At 43.0% G+C, this 23510-nt stretch overlaps 1 protein-coding gene across 6 annotated transcripts in view; it reads left to right on the top strand.

Moving 5' to 3' along the window:
• Positions 1 to 23510, top strand: part of AKAP9 (A-kinase anchoring protein 9) — a 254911-nt gene that overhangs the window by 26725 nt on the left and 204676 nt on the right. For 5 of the 6 annotated variants that reach the window (XM_088443864.1, XM_088443860.1, XM_088443859.1 and 2 more), the window contains exons 2-4: positions 12743 to 12997; positions 15272 to 15316; positions 19389 to 19559. In XM_088443864.1, the coding sequence (XP_088299990.1) occupies positions 12743 to 12997; positions 15272 to 15316; positions 19389 to 19559 (471 nt within the window). The remainder of the gene's footprint in view (positions 1 to 12742; positions 12998 to 15271; positions 15317 to 19388; positions 19560 to 23510) is intronic. The other variant, XM_088443863.1, reaches the window with a different exon arrangement.

Here is a 23510-nt window from a genome sequence, read left to right as displayed (position 1 = left end):
CTGCACGATGACGTCAGTGCCCGGGTGTTAGACATTGGGTACAATATGGCAATGTGAAGCTGGAATCAGCTGTGCAAAGAAGTACTTTTGGTATGGATGAGGGCATGCAGACTAGCACATTTGAGAGAACACACAGCTGTAGGGATTGGGGAAGTTATGGCAGCATGGAGGCGAAGATAGTGTACATGCATAGACAGAGTATGATAGTTTTAGCAATTAGGAAGCTGAATGTGTATAATAAATGAGATTAGAAGGATGTTGGAACCCAGTGGGATTATTGTGGTGACTGAATGGGAAGATTGTGGGCACTGAGTGGGATGTGTGTGCCACATAACTGCTAAGACCTCAGTTGCATAGACGGCATGTGTGTGTATTCCAATGAGCACACAATTCTGTGAATTAGCAGCTCCACCATTTTGTGAGTGACAGCAATCTCACTCTGTGAGAGTGCTGAATCTGCAGTTAACCACATGGTGTCATGGCATGCCATATCTGTATTACGCAAGAAACATGTCCATTAAGGCATCAGCCTTAATGATTCTAATTTCATTGCTTTTTTGAGTTTGAGTGGCAGAAATTCAATAGGTTTTGTGAATTTTCAGATCATGTCTAAGCAGCCTTAATGGGATATGTGAAACCGTAAGATTTTTTTGTCTATGGAATATATATATATATATATATATATATATATATATAATATAATATAATTTAGATAAATTAAGAATCTGAGGCTAAGTGCACTGTTTTTGAAGTTATATGCCATTAAGCCAGCTATTTTTTACATTTATTTTAACAGTATGTATCAATAATAAAAAGAAAAATATTTTTTTTACATTTACATTTTTTTTATAATTTCATAATTTAATTTTTTTTTTTTTTTTATAAAAATTAAAAAATTGTTCATACTGTTGTTAATAAATCCCCAAAGTTTTATTTTGGGTTCATGATGGACTCATTTGCTACATGAGGTTTTCACTTTGGACTGTTTGTTAAAATAATCAAAATGAGCACTATCTAGGCCTGTTCTTTACTTGATGTATATTATGTACAGTGACACAGTATGTTAATAATATAAAATGAATACTTTTAGGATTTTATATCTTTAACATATTTTAAGAAAGCTTGTTATAGAGTATTGGAAATGGCTGAATGTTTCATTTGTTTTTAGTATTTCCATTTCAGTAAGGTTTTACATTCCACCTGTTGGATGTAACTGATTCACCTTACACAGAACATCTACCATAGGAATCCATAAAACCTATGGTGGCTTCCCTCGGTATGAAAAAGATGGTGCTGGACCAGCTGGATTGAGGAATGTCACTTACACTTCATCGATGTTGTCATCTCTCTCCAGAATAAATGCGAGCCACCATTTGTTGTCATAGACAGCAGTTACATACCCTCTATGGTCTCTATAGGGCTATGGTGACAGCGCTGGTCGCTTAATCGGAGTGCAGGGTGTAGTGCAGCTTCTTAGTCATCATGGCTGTTTTGACTGTCCTTGCAGTGGCTGGAGGATTATTGGGGTCCTGCAGTTACTGGGTCAATGCACTACTGGGAAATAATTCCAATGAGACTCTGCTGAGGGGTGAGAAGAGCATGTGCTGAGCTCTGAATTCAGGAGCCCATCACATGCTCCTCTGACCTGTGGAGATCAGCAGTAGCCTCGTGGGCTGTGCCTTCTCTGCCTGGCTGCGTGAATGAGGCTTCTTTTTTTTTCACTAATTAAAGCCCACCCAAACCTCACCTGTCCCTAGACCACTTGTAGTGGTCCAGGGAAATGTAAAAGGCAGGCCTATTCAACATAAGTGAAGAGTATTTCCAAATTAAGTATTTTTCCACTTAAGTTTGCACGCTTGCGTAAAAGTGGGAGCAGGCACTGTCTGTAGAATTTTGTCTCCAAACGTGCATTCCTCTAATGAAGTGAACTGGGAAAAAATATTGTGTTGTTGATTTTCTCAGATGTGTATTTCCTCAATAAATACAATTTTCATGAATCGCTCAAAAATGAAAGCTCGTATAGCAAGTGATCCCATCATAATCCCGAAATAAAACTTTGGGGATTTATTAACAATAGTATGAATAAGTTTTGAGAGTTTTTTTAAAAATGTTTTTTTTAAAAACATGGCTTTTTGAAATATAAAATAAAGAAATAATCTAAATTTTGATTTTAAAAATGTTATATTTTTTATTGAAATATTCTGCTGTATTATATATCATATGAAAGCCCATAAAACGAAGTTTAAAATGAGACATTGCCTAACTCTCTAGCTCAGTTACGTGAGCTGCAAAAGCAATTTTACAAACTGTTAAAAGCTAACTATTCGTTAAGTACACTGGTTTTTAAGTTTTATGCCTTTTAAAACTGCAATTTATCAGCCTAAAATTTGGGGTTTTTCTTTACAGCCATAGCAGTATTTATTACTATTATGATTATTATTATCCTTTATATGGCATCACAAGGGTTCCGCAACGCCTCACAAAGTACGTAAACAAATGAGCAAACACAAAAACAGCGACTTTACAGTACAAAACAATGCAGGACAAGGATATAGTTTATATATATATATATATATATATATATATATTACTGCAATAGCAGTCATAAGACACAAAAATAAGCAGCAGGACGTCCGCTACCAAGTGTTAGGTGACCTTGTGGGGAGTTTGGAGTAGATGATCGTATGAGTGAGGGAAGGAGAAGCACATGAGGGAAGAGGGCCCTGCTCCTTAGAGCTTACATTCTAATGGGGAGGGGCAGACAGACAGGGGTGACACAGATAGGGTAGACAGGAAGAAGCTTGGAGCAGCACGTTAGGATTAGAGCTGGAAGGCTTTGATGAAGTAGCGAGTTTTGAGAGCCCGTTTTAAGATTTGTAGAGAGGTGTAGAGTCTGATAGGGAGAGAGTTGTACCAAATTTCTTTGAAATTCAAGAATGTAAAGTAGAATTATTTTTCATAAATTGCGTTGATTTGATGCACAATGACACAGCAATGTTACTACGAATTACAAATGAACACTATACACATCTGTTGAATTGTAATTTTGTTTAATTTTGATTTTCTTATTGTATTTTTGCTGTGAAATAAACAGACTCTATAGGAAAATAAAAAAAGTAAAAATTTCTGCCTGCAATGTATTAGAGTTCGTATACATGAGCGATTTCCTGCTTCCGTTACGTTTTCAGTCTGTGCTGTGGTCATCATTTGATTGTTACATGTTCTCTAGCTTCCATGTACTGTCAGTGTTGCTGCTTATGGTACGGTCAGCGTGTTCCTCCATAGGTTGCATTTAGCCCTCTCTGCCGTGTAGGTTGAGCTGGAATCGCCACTGACTCAGAGATACGCACTCGTCTATGAGCCCTTAAAGTTCACCCCTCATCTACACACTGAGCCTATCCAGCCTAACCATTCACTAGGAACTCTTCAGATGAATGAGGCAAGAGGCGTTTCTGCTGCAACGGGGGCTGGCATGTGTGATGGTGAGAAATTCTACCAACTTAGCCCTCATTCAGAGCCGTTCGCTATTTGCGTTCGTTCGTTCAAAAACAAGGGGTGGCTATGCAAATGATCCGTTCGCACATTGCAGTCTGTTCACACCTCTAAGTCTGAACGAGCGAGCAAAACATACGCTCGTTTATTTGATAAAAACGCCCCCTGGCCGCTCGCACCATACGTCATGTCCGCTATTTATTAGATTAATCGAGTACATCGAACAGGATAAGAACTGCTCGCTATTCTTGTGGTTGGTTTTTTCAACCGCTATTTTGCGAGCAGTTCTGAGTTAAAAAAAAACAAGTGATGTGGTCATTGACGCTGCGGTATTAATTATGCACACCCATAAAACGCCCGTTTTGACCTTTAAGCACGCCTGCGAACGGATCTCCACTCCCCGTTTTCAAGCACCTTCCCCTGTTACCACCCACATACGCCTCATTCTGTCACTCAAAATAGCAGGCATTCGCTATATTGCGTACAAATGATTTTCGGCCGCACTGACCAGTTTGCGCATGCGTGCTAAAAACCGCACGCATGCGCAGATGTGCGAACATCGCTCGGAACGAGCGTACTGCCGCTAGCGAGTGGCTCTGAATGAGGGCCTTAGACTTTCCTAACGACACAGTGGACCTACACATGCAGATCAATTAAACTTTGTAAAAACTTTCACTTGACAATTTATTTTTGTTACTTTTTGAAGAGACCTGCAAAGAACGGTTACAAATAACCCCAGGTATGAAATATAATGTAATAATACCTATACAGGATGAGTCTCCCATATCCAAATATTCCGAAATACGGAATTTTTTTAGCATGACTGAGATAGTGAAACCTTTGCTATTTTATGGTTCAATGTAAACGTACTTTGTTCAAGGCACAACATTTTTTAAAATATTGTCTACAATTACATTTAGGCTGTGTGTATAAAGTGTTTATGAAACATAAATGAACTTCATTTATGTACACAAGCTTTGAGCCACAAAATTATTGAAAATATTGTATACAATGACCTGCAGGCTGTGTGTATAAGGTGTATAAAAAACATAAATGCATTCTGTGTTTAGATTCCCAATATATTTAATTATGGTATGCATATATTCCAAAATACGGAATATTCCGATATCCAAAATACCCCTGGTCTCAAGCATTTTGGATATGGGAGACTCAACCTGTAATGGTATTTAAATTTCTATTTACCTAAAACCTCCCTCCTCCCCACCCTTCCCGCACAGAAAAGGGCTGGTGTTAGCCAAAAAGAGGATAGAGTTTATTACACATCATAAATGCATTTGAATCCAGCTGATAAACACTCATATCAGCACTATTAGGCCCCTTGTCCTACAGCAGGTCAGACTCGCCATACAGTAGAACATTCGGGGGACTGACAGTTTTAGCTTTAATAAATTTAGGACATAAGGTACCCATACATCTGCGACGGATCGTCGCGATGCCATCGGAAACGCCGATCCGCGATCCGTCGCACAATCGTTGAAATTCTACTTGTTAAATTTCACCAATCTGCCAATCACTATCATTTTTTTGATCGCGATTGGCATATCTGTGATGCAGGATCGCGGCAAACCCTCGCAGATGTGTGGGGCCCTTGACTCTCGTTATACAATCAATTTGCTGGTTTGATAGAAATGTGTTGTACATACACAGACTGATTGATTGAATTAGGTGTCAACACAGCTCTTCACCTGATTCGATGAATTGGAAATGTTGTATTGTAAATGAAGGTTACAGAAATCTTGAACGGTGTGTGTCCTTCTGCCATCAGATCTTTTTCTTGTCACTTACTTGCCTAGCCGTGACTAGAAGGTCTAATTAATGGTCGCGCGGTGACCGGCTTACGGCCACTCTAAGGTTCTCACATCGTAACAGGATTTGTGCACATAAATCCTAACTCTGCTGTAAATCACATAAGCTCTGCTTTCACAAGTCATTGGCATGTAGTGTGGTAATTGCCTTCTTGAAGTTGCAGACTGGGACGTTTTACCTCCGGCTGCCATGTTTTGTTACAAGGTAGGGTATATTTATCAGATTTTCTTTCTTGATCGATCTTAATGTGACATTGGCCAGAGCACAAATATCATTTCCTGTCTGCGTTTTATTTTTGATGACTCTTATTTTAAGGGTATTAATCTTTGGTGTCCATTTGCACCTGCATCTGGTTTGCATGTCTGTCCGAGGTTCTTTGGGACAAAACATTCATAAATAACTGAAAACTTTGCTAACTCATACATCCCAACATGACCCATTCTAGGAGGGAGAAAATGCTCTGTGTCTGATCTTCCCTTTTTATGGCCGTATTCAATTAGAGGTGAAAAGCCGCAATATGCGAAAAATCTTCGCCGATTTGCGCTTTTCGCCTGTTTTCAAAGTATCTCTGTATTCAATTCCCGGGAGTTTACGCCTAGGTGAAAATTCCATAGGCAGAAATAGGCGAGAAAGTTTCTCCAGCAAAAGACAGGAGAAAAAAAGTGCAAAATCCATATACAAATGTAAGGACATGGTTCAGAACACTTTGAACACCCCCCCTCCCTAATGACTAATTAGTAAAAAAAATTATCTTAATTCACCCCAAAAAAAGACATTTCCTTTTTGGGGCGAAAATGTAAAAAGTGTTGGAAATTGGGTGAAAAGTAGAGGGCCTGGTATTTTGGGGGGCTATAAGGATGAGACAGGTGTTTTTAGAATTGCAGGAGGCTGCACCAGGTGTATTTTTGAGATACCAAAATATACTAGTACCCATATACATGTACCCCAAATGTAACTGCCGTACTTATTTTTCTCAAAAAAACATTGCTTTATATGATTTTTCCACACTTATGCAAATATGCATATAACAGCCCTTTGACTCAATATAAGATCACAAAATACTTTTATTAGGGCTATTAACACTCTTCTATATTGATTTCCAGGGTCTGTGAGGCTTTTTTGGGGTACAGACTGATTTCCCCAAAATATGCTGTCCTTTTCGCTAGTTTCGTTACTATATACATTCGCCTATCTGCGTTTTCGCCTGTTTTGGAATTGAATAGGGAGATGAGTGGGGATGCGCATGGCGAAAACAACGCGTCCAGACAGGCGAATGAGGCAAAATTATCGTGCTTTTCGCTGCTAATTGGATTCACCCCTTAATTTATAAATACCGTAAACTAGTTAATTGATAAGGTGTTTCAGTAGAGCAATTTGTCCCCTCTGAAATAGGTCTTGTTTTGAGGTAAAGTTGTTTTCATGAGGCGACCCACTGATGCCCAGGTGCTTTGCACACTGCTTTTATTGGAGATTTCTTTTAAATGACATTTGACACACATATTGGATGATTGCAATAATCCTGATTTAAAAAAAAAAAAAAAAAACACGAAAATCAATGCATTTTGTACTGATCAGGGGTCAGATAAATCCATTTAGACTCCATGATGACATATAATGTTAAAAATGCCAAAACTTTTGTGTCCGGCCTGGCTCTCAGTTTGGGCTCCGGCCTGGCTCTCAGTTTGGGCTCCGGCCTGGCTCTCAGTTTGGGCTCCGGCCTGGCTCTCAGTTTGGGCTCCGGCCTGGCTCTCAGTTTGGGCTCCGGCCTGGCTCTCAGTTTGGGCTCCGGCCTGGCTCTCAGTTTGGGCTCCGGCCTGGCTCTCAGTTTGGGCTCCGGCCTGGCTCTATAGATAGCTACACACTAAGCGATTTTATGATTAAACCGATAATTGGGATGATTTTTCTTCAGAATCGCGGTCCCGTTAGCCGTGCTACACACTATACAATTTAAAGGAAATGCCTGGCAGACTTCACAGTGAATTTGTATATGTACGCCCACAAGGATGATGAGGTAATTTGTTAAAAGAATAGGAAATCTGGGCAGATTATCGAGAATACACACACTGCCCGGTATCAGGAAATTGAGGCCGAGATTTTCAGTCTTGACCGACCGACCGATCGGATAATTCAAGGAATGCGTTTGTGGGTGTTTTCTAACCGTTTTGTTGGTGAAACGATCATTCATGCACACTATACAATAAATGAGGCCGATCACTGGATTATTGGCATATCTGCCCAATAATTGTGTAGTGTGTAGCTAGCATAAGGCATTTACTTGCAGCACGGGTATTTTTCTGTGCTGTCTCCAGGGCCGGCTCGAGGCACATTCGACCAGTGCAGCCGAACAGGGGCGCCACCCCATAGAGGGCATACCCCTCCCAACCATCCCGATTTCAGCAGGACAGTCCCGTTTTTCGGGCACTGCCTCGCTGGCGGTTGGGAAGATGGGCACCCCCACCGCCGCGGCTGTGCCAGACCCCAGAGAAGATAAATGGTGCAGGAAGAGGGCTGAGGCAGCCCAGCTACTGCAGGAGTGCTGGGCTTGCCCCCAGCCTGACGTTAAATGGGAGGTATGCTCCAAATAGCGTCATTCAGGAGGTGTAATGTATGGTAATTAGGGCACGCTCATTTTTGGGCGCGCGCAGGGTTAAAGGGTGCCTCAGTCCCGTTCTGCACACGGTGCGGCTCCTCCTGGAACCGGCCATGGCTCTCTCCCTGGTGGAATTGTTTTTTTGCTTGCAGGACATGGTGCAAAAGATGTGTAACTCTTTCGGAAGAAATTAAGACCCAGAGGCTCCTATAAAGTAGAAATGAGAATTGCATTTACTTATAAATCCAGAAAGCACCAAAACAACGTGGTACAGGACAATCTCTCAGAGTGATATTTATTCCATCAGATGATCTGGCAAGGAAAATGTATAATGTATAGTGGCCCCTGACTTGGCTACCACAAAGGACCCTTATTGGTTTGAATCTACTACTGGGTATTTACTATTTACTTTCACTGTACTTGCATATTATTGTAAGTGCAGTCTTGTAAGAGTGTTTTCGCCAAATGAGATCCTGGCACATGGCGAATCAGAGCCGCTGCCAATCTCTAAATTTGATTTGCAGGATTAACACGGAGCTTTGCAGGCGAAACAGTCTTCTGGGCGTTTGATTGAATCGATTGTGTCATTAACCTCTTAGGATGCTGTAATCTGCAGAAGGAGCTCGGCGTGCATCGCAGTGTGCGCTATAAAGACTGATTTACTTCTCTACAACTTTGAATGGATTTGTTTAAAATGTTTGGGGTACAGAATGTGGCTTCACCGATTTCTATCTGCCAGTTACAGTAGTACAAACTGGGAAATATTTGTAATAAAAATAAATAATCATATAATTCGATGGAAACTGCATTTTAACTATAGTCGTTCATCTCATCTAAGAGCCTATATGTGTATATATTCAGTTGTTTCTCTGCTTAAATCCCCCCCCCCCCTCCCCCCCTACATCATCTATCTAGTGTATTTCTAGGAAGATAGGGTACAGGGACAGTATTTATACCTCTTGCATGTTTCGTCCAGGGGTAATCAGTGTCTTTTGGTTCTGTAGAAGACACACTAGCTGATATATTCTGCCGATCTGATAAATGCTGTAAGCCTTGCAATGCATATTGGTAGCTGCTCAATCACCTTAGTAACACCACTCCGGTGCATGAAAGGGAGCGGTTAGTTTATACTAGAAACATAAAAGGTATCCTACAGCAATAAAACATGAAAAACTACATGGTGGTAGGTAAATCAGAGATCTTAGTTGCATATATTTGCAAAGATATGTGTAAGCCTCCAGGCCACGTCACGGCATCTCTGATACTGGAGGTTTCTACTTCTAGGTTAAAGCCTGGGGCGCGGAACCCCAAAAAGCCAGCAAAGGCCAGCCACCCCAGGGCAGCACACCAGTGGAAAAACTAAACTAAAAGTGTTAGTAAGTGTTAATATTATTAATAAATCTATGTGTTAGGGGGTGATACACAGGCGAAGGGTGTAATTAAAATGCTAAGTATAGTAGTATTAGTAGAAAATAAGTGTTAATTAAGTGCTAAATGGAGTGTTCTAGAGTGCCACCCCAAAGCAGCCCAGCCATACCAACCCAGGGAGCACCGCGCCACAAACTCATCCCCAAAAATAACATACAATCTGGGGCATATATTTGCCCAATATAAGGCCACATAATAATGGCACATATACAAATATAATAGGTGGGCCTCAGACTGCACATCTTGAATATATGAATATATATATATATAATTGGAGGTGTTACCTGTGGAGACAATTGATATATGCACACAAAAAAAAAAAGTGCAGGTGCTCAACTCCAAATGAACTGATTATATATAAATAAATACAATTTTGCAATGAATAGAGGTTTTTGGCACCGCATCCGGGTAACCTCTGTCGGGTAGGTCCCTAACATACTAAGAATCAGATCCCGAGCACAGGACACCCCCTAACTGGCCCAGCCAAGCCGCCACAGGGCACCGTAAAAGAGATAGTTAAGAGCAGCCTAGGCTGCATATAAAGAATGATAATAAAAAGTGAAGTACATTTATAATAAACAGTGAAGGGTTAAAATGTGTTGTAAAGGAAAAATGTGTTATAATGCGGTGCCCTGAAGCAGATTAACCAAAGCAATCCAGGGGGACCCATGCCCCAAAAATGAACCAAAGCTGCACTACACAGTCTAAATATTTGCAGGACTTACCTCTATTGTGCCTCTGACTGGTGTGCATATCAGTGTCCAGGGGTAATCAGTGTCTTTTGGTACTGTAGAAGACACACTAGCCGATAAATTCTGCGGATCTGATAAATGCTGTAAGCCGACAGAGCGATTATCGGATCGCAGCGCACCTGTACACACAATTTCCAGGTCAGTGTTTGCTTCTTTCAGATCTCTTCAACAGGATCGGGAGGTCGGGAACGAGAGAGCGTGTGCAGCACAACAGCTACTGACCTCCATGGTCTGACTGGTGCATGGGCATTTGAAGCCGTTTATCAGCTAACACTCCTGCATACATATATAGCGTTCACTCAAGGTCCGGCAACAGGCAGGGCGCTTGACCTAGAACGGGGCACTTCAGAGCGCGCAGGGAAATGGGGCGCAGACTTTTTTTTTTAACCACACTTGGGGGAGTGCCCGGCACTTAAGGACATGCCGTGCTGCCCCCAAGTTCTCCTGTCTCTGTGAATGCGCCCACCGGCGGTGAACGCTGCACCGCTATTCTTCCCACCCGCGGGACCTGCAGGTTGTTTAAACAGGGCACCACTAAAATGACAGGGTGCATTCTGCCCTTTTGAAATCTGGCAGGGCGCAGCGTCACTCTAAAACAGCCTAGCGGGAACGCTATACATACTATGCAATTATCAGCTGATCTGCCCGATAATGGTATAGTGTGAACCCGGCTTTAGTTTAAGAGTGTTCAGGATAGTTAGTAGTTTTCTTTTTTCCGCTCACGTAATATATGTATATTTATATAGCTACATACAAATGTATCCTCATAAACTATTGGTGCAGTTGTGCCAAATAGCTCTTCTCGGCGTGCCAGGTCCCGCGCGACTCGGCTTGCGACTAGCATATTTTTTGCCCAAAAATGCACTTTAGTCGCAGATACAGCAAACCGCTTCACGAGACCGCAGTGTTAAATGTGATATGCGACACTTGTATAGCGTTCCCGCTAGGCTGTTTCAGCGGGGGCGCCGCGCCCTGCCCTATTTCTTAAGGGCAGAAAGCACCCTGCCCTCCAGAGAGGCGCCCCGCTGAGACAGCCTGCGGTTTCTGTCTCCACTCACGGGTTGCAGTGTCCCACGGGTGGTCAAAACAGTGGCGCAGCGATCACTGCTGGTGAATGGCTGCCAGGTGCATTCACCTGGCATCCATTCACAATGACTGCAGCGCTTGGGGGCTGCCCGGCATGTTCGTAAGTGCCAGGCACGCCCCCTAGGAGTGACGAAAAGGGGACGTGTCCTAAAGACATGCCCCCTGTTCTTTGACCATGACCCCTTTCGGCCGCGCGGGCGTAGACGTGCCCAAGCTCTAGGTCCGGCGACCTGCCTGCTGCCGGACCTAGAGTGAACACTACTTGTATATCTGTGCGCGACTGAGTCTGAATCTGTATGAGGAGTGCTTCGATGCCGCAGCTTTTTATAAGCCAAGTTCTGTTGTATACAGACTCAGACGCACACAGATATACAAGTGTCGCATATCAAATTATTCAGTGTAGAACCGCAAAGTGGTTTATTGCATCCGAGTACAACTAAATCGCAAGGGACCTTGCTGCTCACTCGCGCCTGGCACTGCATGGCTTATTGAGGCGTAGGTGTATGAGGACGCATCTGTGGTGCCACCTCTCCTGTTTTGTACTAGATGCAATTCTCACGGTCTGTTTTTTTATATTTTATATATGAACATCAGCACTGTACTACTATTATATGTATACTGGATGCAGTTCTGACTCCTAAGTTGAGTCAATGAGATGGACGAATTCCGCGGACATGTGCAAACTGCTTATGGGCCGTAAAAAACAATTGCAGATTGCGCATGTGTTGGACCGCGTGTAGGCGGAAGGAAATGGGCGTTCATGGGTGACAACTGGGTGGTGACAATGCAGGGAACTGATCCGTGGTGGGTGTGTAGGCCATCTTACCTGCATGTCTGCAGTGCATGAAAGAAGTAGGACGACTGTTTCAGGCGGACCATGGGTACTAAAGATGAAAGCTGCAGGCTGGGGTGGGGTGTTAGTCCTGATACTAATGATGAAAGTTGCAGGCTGGGGTGGGATGTTAGTCCTGTGCCGCACATCAAACCTAGCGCTAGCAGCTAGTGCATTGTTAATGAATGACGTAACTGTGGACGCACAATCACTGTTCACGGGCATTTGTTCCGATGTCGGAGCGAATGCCCACCGCTCCAGTGTGTACCCAGCCTTGGGTAGTAAGCAGGCCGCCGAGGCCGGACAGAAAAGTGGCTGCACATGCCTTCGACATGGGTTCAAGCCCTCAGCGTTTGTTATATGTATCAACAGCCGCACAACATTGCTCCTCCTTGTGCAGTGTGTGTGTGTGTGTGTGTGTGTGTGTGTGTGTGTGGACTTCTATTGCTAAACCGTGCAAAACCTGTGTTCTGTATGCTGTATAAATGTATCCCTATACAAGTGTGTATGTGTAGTTACCAATTCTTTCTTTCTGTATTTATGGATATCTGTGATTGTAAGAACATTGGTGCCCGGCTGAATATGCTCCAGACGCTCATCTATCTATGTGGTCACTCATCCCGGGATTTATAGACCGTTCAGTGACTCATGTGGAACGCCGCCGCGTACATGTGTGTACCTAGTGCAGACTCTTTATTACATAAATTGAAAGTGATCACTGTGTTTGCCTTTTAGCTTGCCCAGTTCAGACAACGCAAGGGACAGACAGACAGCCAGACTTCAGCAAAGAAGACCAAAAAGAAGAAGACCTCCTCTAGCTCCAAACAACAGGATCATCCTGAGGAGGCTTCAGAAGCGGCCTTATCACAGAGCGATGACACCCACTCCCAGACGGCTCCTAGTGGGGCCAGTACCACTGCCGAGTTCACCATCATGAGGACAATGCCCCATGGGGAAGTTATCAGACATGACAAAACGTATACCATAGAGGTAAGGGGTTCTATCATGTATTTAAGAGGCCTCAACTGTTGCCCTAGAATATTACAATTTGTTTAGCCCATTTCACAGCTGTGCTTGGTGCCCTAGTTATGACATTGTGGCACAGAGCAAAGCATTTATACTGGCCAAGCAGAACACTGAACTGGTAATTTATGTCACTATAATACCCCTTTCACACTAAGGGGGGCGACCCAGGTTATTCCCAGGTCGTCACCCTTCACACCTGACCCGGGTCTTTTGGCATTCACTGGGCGCTTGGAGATGATCTCATCTCCAAGCGCCACTGTTCACGGGCCAATCAGTTTGTTTTAGGTGTGACGGTTCATCAAAACCCGTGTAGCACCTTACACACTCGAACCGGGTCGTCGACCTGGGTAGCAAGTCCCGGAAAAACCCTGCTGGCGAGCAGGGTAGCGAACTCGGGACTGTCAACCTAGGTTGCTCCTTTCAGACTTATGGCTCACCCTGGTTGATGCGCGTTCACACGCAAAAACCTGGATTTTAGGCTTAAGTCTGAAAGGGGTATAAGTAATACCAGTGTACTAGTAACCTTTCTACTACATTAGTACAAACCTTTTATTTTATGCAGCTTGTTTTCAAATACCTTCATCTAAAGCCGTATCATCACCACAAGGTGACCCCTCAGACTCCTGGAGCCCAGGGGGCTGCTCCATCAGCCATTCTTCTTGGGTTTCCTCCGAATACCGGATAAAAACCAGTGTGGGTGGAAGAGATTGTGGCTTGTGATTTAGTCCTTCTGTTCGCTCAACCACTCCTCCACCAATTGAAGATGCTCGGTGCTCAATACCTCTCACATTGCCCCTCTGTGGAACGAGCAACCTTTAGGAAAATAATTTCCGAGACGGTAATGCAGCTCTGAAAGTACTTTTAGCATTAGTTCTAAAAGTAATAATTATATGAAATCTGCAAATTTTGGATGCAAATTAATTTTAGGCTCTCATTATATTTCAGCTCTTACCTACTACCGTATTCCCAGCATGGCTGTTTCGGTGTAAATTGGATCTAACAGTCAGCCACATTTAGATCTAAGTTACCCTCCGTCTGCCAGTGCTGGCATGCAAGGTAGATCAGAGACTCTTATGCCCCACAGCAATCCGGCCTTCGGGGAAATCCCTGACGACTTCACGGTCATCACGTTACAGGATTAAGTAAAATGGATAAATGGACTAATCTTAGATCCTGAGTTTTTTTTCAAATGAGGGCACTCAATCCTTCGTTTGAAAGCATTGCAAATATTGGTCCCACCTAATGGCCACAGCCAGCATTCATCTAATGCTTCTACCTCTGACTTGGTCACCTTATTTTAGAGATTAATTTTTCAACATCATGGGGTATATTTACTGAAGTGCGGGTTTTTTGAAGTGGAGATGTTGCCCATAGCAACCAATCAGATAATAGCTAGAATCTGGTTGCTAAGGGCAACATTTCCACTTCTAAAAACTCACACTTTAGTAAATATACCCCCTACGGTGGAATATATTTACTCCCCCACCCCCTCATCCACCCACGTCAGCTCTCCTAAAGTGTTTTTTGTTGGTTATTTTGTTGTTTTTTGAAGGATACAATGAGAGTTTGGGCTGGAGCTTTTTCCCATTAATTTGGTTGCCTGCATATACCACCAAACTAGCGAAATTAACTGAATTTGTTAAAAAGAATAGGAGAGTTTTTTTCCTAACAGATCATTTCAGGATTTACATTTTTAGTCCTCAAATTCTTTAGTCTGCTACTGTGAAAAGTTTATAAATAATCATTTTAATTTAAACCAATGGTTGATTTATCCCCTCTACCCAGCCATTTCAACAATAAATAACTAAACCTGCAAATAGCAATTGTCATGACTTAATCGGATGGTGATGTCCTCAGGTATAGTAAAGTTAGAGCTTACAAGATAGATATGAATTAGCATTCCTTGCCCTGTGATATCACAGACCGCGGTATTGAGCACACAGTTGTCATTGTAATGGGGACTCTGCTGCAACTTGGTTGTAAGATCTGCTCGACAAGCCAAGGACCATGTGATACGACATGCTGAGGATATCCATTACTTTTCCTAACGTACCCTTGGGGCTCATTCACATACGGACTTTGTGTCGCGTACATGCAGTGCAGCCACAGCTCTCGGGCAGAACCGTTGACTTGATTTGTTTCTAATTCATGCAGTTAGAGATGTATAATCACACAATAAGCAAGTTCTTTATTGACTAGAAGAAAAGTGATTCAGATGGGTTTTGTTTCTAATTGTAGCCTGAAAGTGAAGTGTCCACCACTGCTGATGATTATAGCTCGGAGGTAAGATAGGTGTTTCGTATTCTGCATGCAGATCATTCATCTGTTTGGGGATGGGCTCTATTTCCTCCTCATTAATGAATCTGAGATTTGTGTGATTCTGGCGTCTGCTCCTGTGAATAAATTGCACCTTCCTTTCTCAGGATTATAATCATTCTGCTTGCCCATTGGTCACTGTTTCTGAAATCAGCATTGTGTTCCATTGCATGTGTATTTACTTATTCTTATTATTTTTATTTTTTGGCATATTTTGGTATCAGAGTTAGGCCCATCATGCAGAAATAAAATGGTTGGAGCTGCTGATAAAATGTAAATGAAAATGGTCTCAATAAAAGTCTAATTTTCTTCTTTTGTCTTTGCAACTTGCGAATATCATCTCATTGGTGCAGATTGCTAATGCCGCCTCTGGGTGGTAACAATTACTACTTTGCTAATGCCCACTCAGTATGCTATAAATCAGGGTTGGGCAATAAGCCGCCCTCCAGCTGTTGTTGAACTACAAATTCCAGCATGCCTTGCAACAGTTTTAGCCTGGCAAAACGGTGTCAGGGCATGCTGGGATGTGTAGTTCTACAACAGCTGGGGGGCCGCTAATTGCTCACCCCTACTATAAATAGTCACCACCCTTACAATGTCTGATGGCTGGCTAAATTGGATTTAATAAACTCTTTAATAGAAAGGAAATAAAATGCTGACAAAATCTTAAAAAAAAAAAAATCCATATATATCTGGGTAAGTTTGCCAAATCGTGCATTAGGAAGAGCCGGTCGGTATCTTGGTAAGTGGTACACTATGCTAACGCTTTCATGCCTGATCATTGAGTTCTAACATGACATCACGGGACTTCATCCTCCGCTTCCCTCTTCATGCAACAGCTCAGAACCATAAGTAACATACAGTCGTGATGTAGGGCATCACACAGATGTGTCCTCATACACAATACACAATACACAATAGGCCATGTGGACCGAGACGTTTGGCGCGAGGGAGCTGCCAGGTCCCGTGCGACTCTGCTAGCGCCGTTCCCCGTTTTCACCCGAAAATACGTCAAACCGCTTCACCGAAATGCACCGATTCATTTGATATGCAACAACCTGTATATTTGTGTGCGACAGAATCTGTATATAACGCACAACGGATCTTGGCTTGGAAAAAAACTGGGGTCGCTGCATCGTACACGCGCAGATATGCAAGTGTCACATATCAAATGAATCAGTGCAGCCTCCGTTTGCGACTAGTTGCATTTTATGGCTAAAGAAATCACAGGAAAGAATCTTTGCACAAGCCGAGTCATATGGGACAATCGTGTATGAGGACACAGCTGTATATAGGCACATGTACAGGTATTTTTTCTCTTGCACGATGTTTGCTATGTACCTGTGAAATTACCCATGCACATTTTCATTTTGAGTGATTTTGTCCACATCTTTTATACCTTTTGATAAGCAGTACGGCATTGCCCCTGTACTCTGAAATCCTAATAACTCATTCTTTTTGTTATGTCTTATCGCTTTCACTGGAACCTGTGGAGTCCAGTCGTATCGCCTGTAGCCTTTCTCTTAGTTCTATTGTTTCTGTACCTATAGCCCTACAGATTGCGGTTTCTGTGTTACATTTATACATTTCATCTGCTCCATGGAACACACAGGGCAATGTAGCCTTGGAATCAGACTTTAGCATTGGAGCTCATTCAGACCCGGACGCTAAGCTGCGCTCTCACGCAGCTAAAAGGGGCCAGGTATGCAAATGCCGTCATGGCACTGTCTGGTGAATGGACGCCCTCTATGTCTTAGAGAGTGACGGCTGAGCGAACGCACACCGGTATAAAGACGCTCACTTTTCTCTCTTAACACACGTCATCACCAGGAAGTGTATGAACAATCGGAACCATCGAGAGCCATCGGAGCTGCACGCAGCGATCGAGGTAGAACTTTTTCCGTCGCAAGCAATTCGATCACTGCAGGCTGAAAAACAACCACGTAACGTGTACAATGACGCATCTTTGCTAATTATGCACACCCATAAACCTCAGTTTTGACGGCCAGACACGCCTGCGTTCGCACCACCACTCCCCCGTTCACAAGCACCTTCCCCTGTTACCACCCACAAACGGCGCTATCTGTCACTCAAAATAGCATCCTGTCTGTGTACTGCGAGCGCACGATTCCCGGCCGCAGTGACTGGTTCGCGCATGTGTACTTTGACGCATGTGCAAACGTGCGACAATCGCCCATAGCGTGCATCCGTAGCTTAGCAAACGGGTCTGAATCAGATAGTCTGATGGTAAAATGTATGCCATATTGGGCCTGATTTCAGGTTTGTATGTAAATGTCGATGTTTAGGCAGATTGAGCGATTATTAGCCATTACCCATGCGTAGAAGCCACGCTGTGCACGCACAATGTTTGTATTGCGATTACGTTCGCATAGAGGATTCATTTGCAAAGTTAGTGACAGGTAGCCAGTGTTTGAGGGTTGTAATGGGGGGGGGGGTGGATAAAAATACGTAAGGACTGACATGCTCGTCGGACCGTTTAAACACGGTTTTCTGGGCGTGCATAAATGATCCACTGCGTCCTTGCTGGCAGCAGGAGAGGCTTCTGCGTGCTGGGATACCCGCTGTGTACTGCGACACCTCAGACTTACTCATATGGCTGATGGCCGCCTGATCTGCACCGGTTTTGTGAGCGGCGGATGTGAGATGCTTTCAGCGGGCGTCTCTAAGCAGTGGATGGCGGATGAGGCGTTAGCATATTTTTACAATTGCGATCCGTGCGATGACATTAGCGCGCAGATCTGAATAGGCTCATAGAGCATCATGCTGCTCTTTGACAATATGACCTGGACATGTAAGCCCTGCGTCTCTTAGATCCGCCAATAATTCTTCGTCCTTTATTGGATGGCCTTGTTATCTTAAGCCTTTTTTTATTTCTAATCACTTTCCATACAGAGTGTCTTTTTAGCTGCCTGTCTCTGAAAGGTTCTGTTCAGTGATCGTCCTAAATGATCATAAGACAAGAATCTGGAGGACGGGGCATGCCTCTGTTCACAGCTCTGTGGAGATGAGAAGAGCGGCTGTCAGGACATATTCCCCGGAGAGAAGCAGAATAACAATCACACAAGCAGCAGTCAACATGTTGTCACAAAAGCGGAGCAAATCTCCGCAAGAATAAGCCGGCACATAAATGTATACAGTGATCAGATACTTGTTACAAGTGCCCCAGTGCTGGGCCCAATTGCACAGCGTCTGATTTGCTTACTATTTGCATTTATTTAGTTTGTCGCCTTTGTGTAAGGCGCCACAGTATTCGCAGCTCTGGGTTGTCCGTGGCAAATCATACAAAATACATATCACACGTAATAAAATCAGAGCCAGTTACATATAAGGCTGATGATGGAGAATCCGGCATGTGACAGAGGGTATAGAGGACCCGCTCATGAGCTCTTACCGTCAGTCTTTTTTTTTTTTTTTTTGTGTAGTTTATAGATGGGACAGTTACTATAGCGGTTTATTATATTAATATTGCTATGGACAATTTCTCTAAATAATGGTTTCCTGGCTATTATTTTGTCATGGGTAGTGGTGACCATTCTCTATTAATAGCAAACAGTGCATCACACACACAATGGGTACAGTATCCTATGAGAAGTGTTGTGTTATATCACTAACAGCATAGCTAACATTCCGTACTCACCCAGCCTCACAGTGTTAAAGTGAGATAACGCTGGGGCTGTTTAGCTTATATAGTCTCCCTCTATTAACACATACTGGACCTATTTCTCTCGTCTGTGTGTTTCCCAGCATTCTTGATATCTGTTGCATAATTATACTGTTAGAAAGATGGAAATAAATAAATAAAATAAAAAACACCTAGAGTATGGTGGAAGTGTGTCAGTGCTCTCGAGGCGCAAATTATCTCCACAACAAAGGAGGTTGCCCTGGCAATAAGCCGGCTCCGTGCGGCCTGATCATTTAATGTGGGCATCGTCCCAGCTGTGTGGAGTCAGAGAGCAGCAGTGTGACTTTGCAGACCTGCAAGTGCTGTGTTCATTAACCAAGCTGGGTTTTTATTCAGGAGGAAGAATTTGGGGTCCAGCAGACTTTCTCTGAGCGCGGCAACCAGAGCTCGCAGTCACGACTGGAGGTGATGGAGGATGAACTGGCTGGAAAACGCCAAGAGATTGAAGAGCTGAACAGAGAACTGGAGGAGATGAGGGCATCCTACGGCACTGAGGGATTGCAACAGGTACATGGATTTTAATATAAATATGCATGTTTTTCTATGCTTTTAAAATACATCCATCAGTGGGGAGAACTCTGCCCTCTGCACACAGGTGGATCTACCTGGCTATTGATCCCGCAGAATGCTTTCACCAACATTTTTTTATTTATTTTTTTAAATTTGAGCGCACCGGTGTCTCATTTCTGCAGTCCCCTCTAGGACCCTCATAGATGAGCGCACTCTGTTTGTTTTGCCTCTGCTGCTCCCTGGCATATGTATACCTGTGAATGAGAACTAAATCTGTATTGCCCCATTGAGAAACTGCAGTTTAAAGCAGAATATGGAGTCACGAAGCTGATGTTAGATTTGCTTAGGTTTTCCTTCCGCTTCTGGCGAAATGTGATGCATCATGGGAAAGTCTGGGTTTTCTTAGTGCAAAGGGCCTGATTCAAACTCGGTCGCAAGACTGCGTTCGCACGCAGCTGTCCGCATCCAAAGTATGCAAATCCCGCACTCGCCAGCAAGACATTAACACGCCCACTATGTTTTGGCGTGGGATCGCGGTATGAAATTAGACGCCCACCAGCCTGACACAAGACGCCCACTTTCCCTTAGTAATACACGTCATCTCCAGGAAGTGTATTGAACAATCGGTAACATTGGCTGACATCGGACCCATACGCAGCACTTGTGGTTGCCCATACCCTACCGCAAGCACTGCGAGTGCTGCTGTGTGTAATTCAGCCATGTGACGTGTATGCTGACGATGGGTCTTAATTATGCACGCCTCTGAAATGGCGTTCAGAAGCACAGACAGACCCGCCTTTGCACCACCACACCCCCGTTACCATAGACCGACCCCTGTCACCAACCTCAGACGGCACGTCCTGTCACTCATGCTTTCAGAGCGTCTGTTTACTGGGTGTGAACGCTTCCCGATCGCCTGGACTGGTTCACGCAAGCGCACTGCGTCTTGTACACATGCGCAGATTGCAAACATCGGCAGGCTGCATGCGAACGCAGCCTTGCGACCGGGTCAGAATCAGGCCCAAAGACCAATTGAAATTTGCTTTTATCCTGCTGTATTGGAAGTCAAGTAAGTGGAAACACAGATTTGCTCCGGGTCAGGGGTAGTTATTCTGTGTCACTCTGGTTACATGAAACCTTTTTCTTTTTAAATGTTCTCTCTCTTTTCTCAGGGCTGTGGGGTCAATCAGACAAACTTTCGTCTCCGTCTCCTCTATTTTTACGAATATCGTTGTCAGAGTCAATGGTTTGGCTTTCCTGGCTCCACAGCCCTGTCTGTTCCATTGGGATAGATAAAAGAATATTAAAACTTCTTCGATTTCCATGGACAGTACGTTATTAGCAGATATTAGCCTGCCTAGTTTTTATGTTTTAGCTTCATGTAGGGAAGTTTTATTATTAGTTATGAGTATTGTTCATTTGTTACCAGTAGCCTCTAGCGTTTTATGACTTTTGAGAAATGTATGCTTTATGGGAGTTACCGTTTCTGTTCAGCTCTGAAAATATGACATAAAATGACCCATCCGCCCCTACGTGTGATTTAGATAATGTAATCTAGACTGTGTACTGGTAGGTGGGACATCACATGGTAAAGCATAGTATTGGGGGGGAGGTGGTGGGGTCGGCACAGAAGGGGATGGGTACTATTGCACTATATGTTGCCTAACTGCATTACGTATTTGTTTTTAATAAATGACGGGTTTTATTTAATTTTTTTTAAATATAGGCATACCTCTGTAGGACTAGATCACAGGTTCTCAAACTCTGTCCTTAGGACCCCAAACAGTGCATGTTTTCCATGTCTCCACACAGAATCAAGTGAAATAATTAGCTCCATCTGTGGACCTTTTAAAATGTGTCAATGAGTAATGATTACACCTGTGCACCTGTTGGGTGACCTGCAAAACGTGAACAGTGTGGGGTCCTGAGGACCGAGTTTGAGAAACATTGGACTAGATTATTAATCATTTAAATGAACATCTCACCAAAATTTGGACCCTTCACCAATTATCCTTAACTGGAATATCCGTGTGGTCCAAATATTTAATGTAATAAAATATCGCTATTGTAATTAACATTTATTGCTAGGTTGAATCATGCTATTACTGAATTGGCCTACAAAGGATTGATATGTTTTTATTATGTTGTAAGATAAGTCTGCTGTGTTTTTTTATTTATTTATTTTTATTAGTAGAGTGCTTATTTTACCTGTAGACAGCAGAGGCAGCCATTTTGTGAGGCAAATTTTTTTCTAAATTTTTATCCAAATGCAGCCTATTGATTCACTGTGAACCTGTGACATCGCTGTGACTTTTAAGGCGCTTTGAAGTGATAGGTTGAATATTGGTGCAGCAAACAAAATGGCCGCTCCCATTGTGCATGAACCATCGGTGCACTTTAACTTGTAACACTAAAGAATTTGTTAAATAGAGTAGCTCCTTCTAATTTTTTATTTGTTTTGTTTACTATTAAATTGCCCTCATATGTCAAGTTACACATCAGAAAAACAGTGTGTCGTCTAACATCACAAATGGCAGCCAGATTCATGGTGAGACAACGCAGTTGTAAGCCGTGCAGTACAACTGTTATCTATGTGTACAGTAGATCGTCTAGTTCAGTGCAAGTTGTTCCGTTTTACCATTGTCCCTCGTTTGTTTTAGAACTTTTTATATAGCTTTTATTGCTATATTTGTACTTGTTAACAGTGAAGACTATTACTTTTCATCTTAAAGGGGTTTTTCATTTTAAGATGATTTTAACCTCTACCTTTCTAACTTGATACTGAATACATTGCTTTCTGTCTGTAGTTTCCATCTGTATTTTTGATCCCTATTTTGTGTCATCTAACTGAAAGGGTAATTTATGAACCAAAACTGAACATTTGTAACTTGCAATATTGACAATGCTTTCTGCACCTCATTATCTGTAAAGTACTCCACCCCATTGTGATAAATTAATTACAGTAGAAACTATTTTAGGGGTCAATAGGATGCGTAGGATGCGATGTGCCATTGCCATGGCGTTAAAACACTGGCAACGGCACTGCATCTCGGACCCCACGCTCCCCACGCCGAGCACGAATTCGCATAACTTTGCTCGGAACCCTATTTTTGCTGCGAGCACTTTTATGCAAATTCGTGCTGCCGTCAAGTGTGGCTACTGTCGCGATGAATCACACCCGCGAGTTCATCGCTGACAATTGGATTGGGCCCTTAAGCTGGGTACACACTTTTTACAATTGCAGGCTGATCTGGTAAAACTGCCCCAATCAGCCGTGCAGTCTGTCCTCAGTGTGACCCCGTCAGCCGAATACACACTGTACAGACATAGCCCAGTGTGTATGGGCTTCTATGGGATCGGGCTTCTATGGGAACTGATAAATATTAAACCTACATAAGATGCAACCTCATGATCCCGACCATTGCAGGGGCATTAAAAGCCGTTTATCGGCTAACGTTCCTGCATCGGGACAGGGTACACACCCATACAATCCAACGGCTGTTCTCTCGATATTGGATGAACGGCCCGATGATTGTATAGGTGTGTACCCAGCTTTAGTCAGCATCATTGTCCTCAAAAACCCGTGTAAAAGCATTCAGAATGTTTTCATATCAATAGATTTTTTTAAAAAATTTGTTTTTATTTGTATCCATTTAAAAAAAAAAAAAAACTCCCAAAAGTTAGTTGAAACGAGTAAAATAAAAAATAAAAAAATCTAAACTAAACTGCATGTTAATTGAAGTATATTGTTGCAAAATGCGTCTATGCATAATGCGAATCAACAAGCAAATAAGAACAAACAGTAGGTACAGTAGACCATCAAGCGTCATAATGCAGACGAGCCTAATAGCCATGCAAGGAGGAAGCAAGTTGCGCAAGAAAATCAGTGTATGTAGCATATATATATAGACAGTATTATGAGGGTTGGGTGTGAAATGCCCCCCTTAG

This window comes from Taudactylus pleione, unplaced genomic scaffold, assembly GCF_031769625.1.
Source record: "Taudactylus pleione unplaced genomic scaffold, aTauple2 ptg000335l, whole genome shotgun sequence".
In the NCBI taxonomy this organism is placed as follows: Eukaryota; Metazoa; Chordata; class Amphibia; order Anura; family Myobatrachidae; genus Taudactylus; species Taudactylus pleione.
Note: the sequence above shows the minus strand (reverse complement) of the source record. Positions and strands in the feature narration are given on the sequence as shown.